The sequence below is a fragment of the Juglans regia genome, chromosome 1 (genome assembly GCF_001411555.2).
Source record: "Juglans regia cultivar Chandler chromosome 1, Walnut 2.0, whole genome shotgun sequence".
In the NCBI taxonomy this organism is placed as follows: Eukaryota; Viridiplantae; Streptophyta; class Magnoliopsida; order Fagales; family Juglandaceae; genus Juglans; species Juglans regia.
In genome coordinates this window covers 8,770,076-8,774,797 of record NC_049901.1, presented here as the reverse complement: position 1 = coordinate 8,774,797, position 4,722 = coordinate 8,770,076, and the positions used below count along the sequence as shown (strand labels likewise).

At 40.5% G+C, this 4,722-nt stretch overlaps 2 protein-coding genes across 2 annotated transcripts; both read right to left on the bottom strand.

The window, feature by feature from the left end:
• Window positions 1-1,095: 1,095 nt before the first annotated feature.
• LOC108998505 (carboxylesterase 1-like) lies at window positions 1,096-2,362 on the bottom strand. The gene has a single exon (XM_018975066.2). The coding sequence runs from the start codon at window positions 2,221-2,223 to the stop codon at window positions 1,258-1,260; it is 966 nt and encodes a 321-aa protein (XP_018830611.1). The 5' UTR covers window positions 2,224-2,362; the 3' UTR covers window positions 1,096-1,257.
• A 330-nt stretch (window positions 2,363-2,692) lies between these two features.
• On the bottom strand, window positions 2,693-4,204 carry LOC108998662 (carboxylesterase 1-like). The gene has a single exon (XM_018975308.2). The coding sequence runs from the start codon at window positions 3,966-3,968 to the stop codon at window positions 2,967-2,969; it is 1,002 nt and encodes a 333-aa protein (XP_018830853.2). The 5' UTR covers window positions 3,969-4,204; the 3' UTR covers window positions 2,693-2,966.
• Between the last annotated feature and the right edge of the window lie 518 nt (window positions 4,205-4,722).

The following is a 4,722-nucleotide window of genomic DNA, read 5'->3' as shown; positions in this document are numbered from 1 at the left end:
ATCATGGTCATTGAAAATGGCCGTGTCAGCCAAGAACATTAGACGGCTAGAAACTATCCGCATGGCAACCACCTCGATCTCTCGTTCTTGCTTGAGCATCCAAAACTACTCAATTCTACTCCAACTCAGATTCCAATCCATTGATATCGAGTATTGGCCGGGATGATCATGTGTGGCATCTGACACTCGCCGGAAAGGCCGCCACCCGTGCTTGCAAACTCTATTCTCCGTTTTCTGGGTCGATCGATGGAGATCCATCGATACTCATCGAAGTGCATGGTCGACAGTTTTCTATTGTGTGTAAAATGCGTTCACATTTACCATTTTCAACGTACGTACACAGCAGTACATGCATAATTTGTTGCAACATTTGTCTAAGTGCCCATGTTCTGTTGAAGAACATATGGGAGCTTAAATAATGGAGCCAATTAATTACGAGAATACGTCAGAAAAAATGGGACCGTATAATATTATATACTGGTGAGAGAAACCTACGATTACATAAACTGATGTTAAGATCGGTAGGAGGAAGAAGAAACATACACCTAATTACATTCTTATGATATTTATAATCATAAGTACTTCTTTTAAAAAAATGAGTAAACATAAAATTTATATGAAAAATATTAAGTTTTTAATAATAAATCTTACATTTTAAAAAAAAATGCGATTACGAAATCCTTAATTATATTTAACAGTGACAACTAATCAATAATGTCAGGGTCCTCAAACCTGCAAATTTCTGGTTCTTGAAGTTTCGGCCTGAATTTGGATGGTGGGTAAGAGGGTTAGTAGGTCCAACTTAGAAGAGTTTCTCCAAAAGGCCCATCTCAGTTAGATGTTATAGCAACCCAAGCTCCGTATTTCCCCTTGCAGATCTGTCTGCTTCATCCATGCATGACCAGTATTCGGCCAGCTTTGCCACAAGAAATAGGCCCACTCAAGCCCCCCAACTCTCATTTGCATTCAATTATTTATAATTGGCATTTGGCCTTTCAAACTAATGTTTCTTATGTGCAGTGAATAAATTTTATGAGAGAGAGAGATGGCATAAGCATCAATATTTATTATCAAACTTAAGAACTAAGAAGAGAATTAGGCCACTAATTACCATCATTGCTAATAGAGTTTTTCTATATATCAGTTACTATTTATCTCCACACATCACATTTGATATATATTTTTTTTAAAGATTGTGAGGTGTGGAATAATAAATAGTAATTAATAAGAAAAATTATTCATGCTAATATTGATGTCTTAAACAGCCAAACAAGACAACACAAAGTCCTTACAAATCACCAACAGAGCCTTGGCCTTCACAGGGTCTCTTAAGTCAACCCCATGAAAACCTCCTTCCCCAAAATGAGCCACCACTCCCACATCCTTCGTCTCCAACAGCTTCACAAACTCCATCTGATGATCAAATAATTGGTCCCCGTCACAGCCAGTCACCAGAATCTTCCATCCTAGCACCTTGATCCTTTCCAAGAGCTTGGATCCTCCCCCCACCGTTGGATTGCAATACTCGTGATCACGATTGACCCCAACTGGCAACGACAACTCCCACATAACATCACTCATACATGGTGGGAACAAGGGATCATTAAAAAGCCTCAGCTCTGACCCAGTCCTCCGGTCCCCACCAAAGAATGGCTGGATCATTATCAGCCCTCGGATCTTCAGTGGCTCAAGATTATCATCTTCCTTGGCTACACGTAGTCCTGCATTGTAGGCGATGTTAGCCCCAGCACTTCCGCCCATGAGAAAACAATTCGAAAAATCAGCATATTTTCTCACCCAGTCTTCCTGGGTGGTTCTGATCCAGTGCAAAGCCTCCACGGCATCATCGTACGCTGCCGGCAGCCGATGTTCCGGGGCAAGCCTGTACTCGACCGATACGATGATGACGCGGAGTTCGGTCGCCATGTTCACGCAGAAATCATGGAAAATAGTTGAGGATGCACTAAATAGGATGAACCCTCCCCCATGGTAGAAAACTACGAGAGGTAGCTGCTTGGTGGAGGAGGGACTATTATGAAGTGCTTCTCGGGGCAAATAAACTCTCGCCCAGGTGTCGGTTGATTGGTTGATGGGGATGTCTTTAGAGAGAACTGGGATGTGAAGGGTAGGATCGGATGTGGGAGGGGTTTCAGGAACGTGGAGTAGTCTAGTCAACGTACCATCGGGGTTGAGGACGATCTGAAGCTCCTTGTAGGGATCCATGGCAGGCAGGCAAGCAGGCTAATGAGTGGTTTCTTTCTTTCTACTAGATGAGCTCAATCTGTTGCTAATTATATATGGAGTTGGATCCTAGGCATTGCATTGTGTAAGGTATAAAAGATGACCAATAGGTAGGCCGGGACACGTACGTTATGACAAACGGAAGTCAAAAGATAAGAAGAGACGAACTTTTCTTTAAAATACTTCGTGTTAGAAATCAAGTAAATTTCACTAGCCTTCTTATTAATGCTATTAGCAAATTAATATGGCATATTTTATCAAATAATATTTAATATTGGTTCTCAAAAAAAAAAAAATATTGGAGATGAAAAATTCAAGATTGGGGGAGTCCGTTAATACTCATATAAACATAATATCATTGAATTGCAATATTGTATTTTTCTTTTGACATATATAACGTGTTGAAGCTTGGAGATAAAGAGATTCAACCAACCATGAAAATGATGTTTGAGCAATAAATGGAATTAGGAGTAATATATGACTTAACAACACCATAGCCAAAAGTATATATTACATAAACAAGATATATATTGCAAACTTATAAATGACAAATTAAAACAATGGCAGCATTATTTTTTATGAGCATCGATCCAAAGATCAGAATATACTTTGACAGATTAATACATATGTCATATTCTATAATTATATCTCTATCAATCATGACAACATTTCCATCCACCATACAAAACAACTTAGCAACAAGCTGCCCATGCCACCATTTTTCTCTAGCCACCCAATGAAGATAAAATGAAATTTTTGAGAACCGCACAGAGTGCCTTAGCTTTGGAGGGCTGATCAGATAAGATCTCTTCCCCGTGATAACCACCCTTACCAAATTGGCTCTCCACTACCACACCCTTTTCCTCCATCATCGCTATCAGCTCCATCTGACGGTCGATCAGAGGATCCCCGTCACAGCCTGTCACCAAGACCCTCCATCCCAGCAGCTTGATCTTCTGCAATCGCTGAGATCCACCCTCCACCGTCGAATTGCAATACTCGTGGTCACGGTCAACAATTGGTAACGACAATTCCCACATTAGATCACTTACACTCAGTGGCAAAACTGGGTCATTGCCCCTCAACTCTGACTCAGTCCTCTGGGACCCTCCAAAGAACGGCTGATGCAATATCAGCCCTCTGATTACCAAAGGCTCAAGATCATCAGCTTCCACGCATGCACGTAATCCTGCATGGTAAGCAATGTTCCCACCCGCACTGGTACCCATAATAAAAGTGTTTGATAAATCAGCATGGTTTCTTAGCCACTCATCTTCGGTCGTTGTTTTGAGCCAGTGTAACGCGTCCATAGCATCATCATAAGCAGCCGGCAGCCGGTGCTTCGGAGCAAGGCGGTAATCGACCGATACGACTATCACATGGAGCTGGATCGCGATGGTCGCACAAAACTCGTGGAAAACTGAGGAGGCTGCACCGAAACGGATGAACCCTCCGCCATGGAAGTAAAGTATGAGAGGCAGTTTAGGAGAAGAGGAACTATGATCAAGTTCTTGCCGTGGTAGGAATACTCTAACCCAAGTGTTGTTTGACTGGTTTAGAGGGATGTCTTTGGAGAGAACTGGCATTGGACTGCTAGGATCAGGTGTGGCAGGAGTGTTGGGGATTTCGGCGAGGTGTGTAACGGTGCCGTCGGCATTGAGAATGAGTTGGAGATGTTGGTAGGGATCAACGTCGATGGAATTAGATGGAGCAGTTGGACCTGACATGGTGGAGTACGTACTACTCTGATCTGATCTGGGCTTGACGAGTTGGAAAGGGATTCGATCTTTGGTGCTATATATGCTGGTTAGTTTGTAATCTCTGACCAAGTTTGCTATCTGTATGTGACAGTTGTTGGATTGGCAGATGGATGAGCTTGAATGGTAGGCAACTTTGGATCAGATTAATATAAATACCAACTTAGTCATGTTAGGTAGCCATAGGAGGCTGACTCGATCTGGAGTCTGGACACCATTCCACCACTTGTTGAGAGACACCGGATGGCTAAAACAATTTCCGTTAACGTCACGTCACCAAAAGAAACGCAACGTGCATGGTAGGGTCAATGATTACAATCATGATTATAATAAAATACAGTGTATAGAAGATGCTTACACAAAAATGTCAAAGATGGAGTTGTCACAATGTAGTATAATTTTAGGACTAATTTAAATATTGAGTTACTTTAAGATATTTTTAGATATTTTGAGAATATTTTATTATATTTATTTATTATTTTATTATTAGTTTACCTACTGTTTATTACTATTTAATATTTTATCATTATATTTTTTTCTTATTTTTTCATTATTATTTATAAAATATTTGAGAATATTTTTTTTTTTTTTTTTTAACGGAATCCCAATTTTATTGATTGTCCTCACTTCTTAATTTTTTGACGGAACCCCTATTTTACTTTACCCAAATGCAACTTTAATCAGCACTTTCAACCTGAAGTCGGTCGGTAATCTGGTATTAGAT

What these genes read in the sequence shown, in the direction of transcription:
- LOC108998505 (XM_018975066.2), bottom strand. Translation starts at nt 2,223, where the DNA reads ATGGATCCCTACAAGGAGCTTCAGATCGTCCTCAACCCCGATGGTACG.
- LOC108998662 (XM_018975308.2), bottom strand. Translation starts at nt 3,968, where the DNA reads ATGTCAGGTCCAACTGCTCCATCTAATTCCATCGACGTTGATCCCTAC.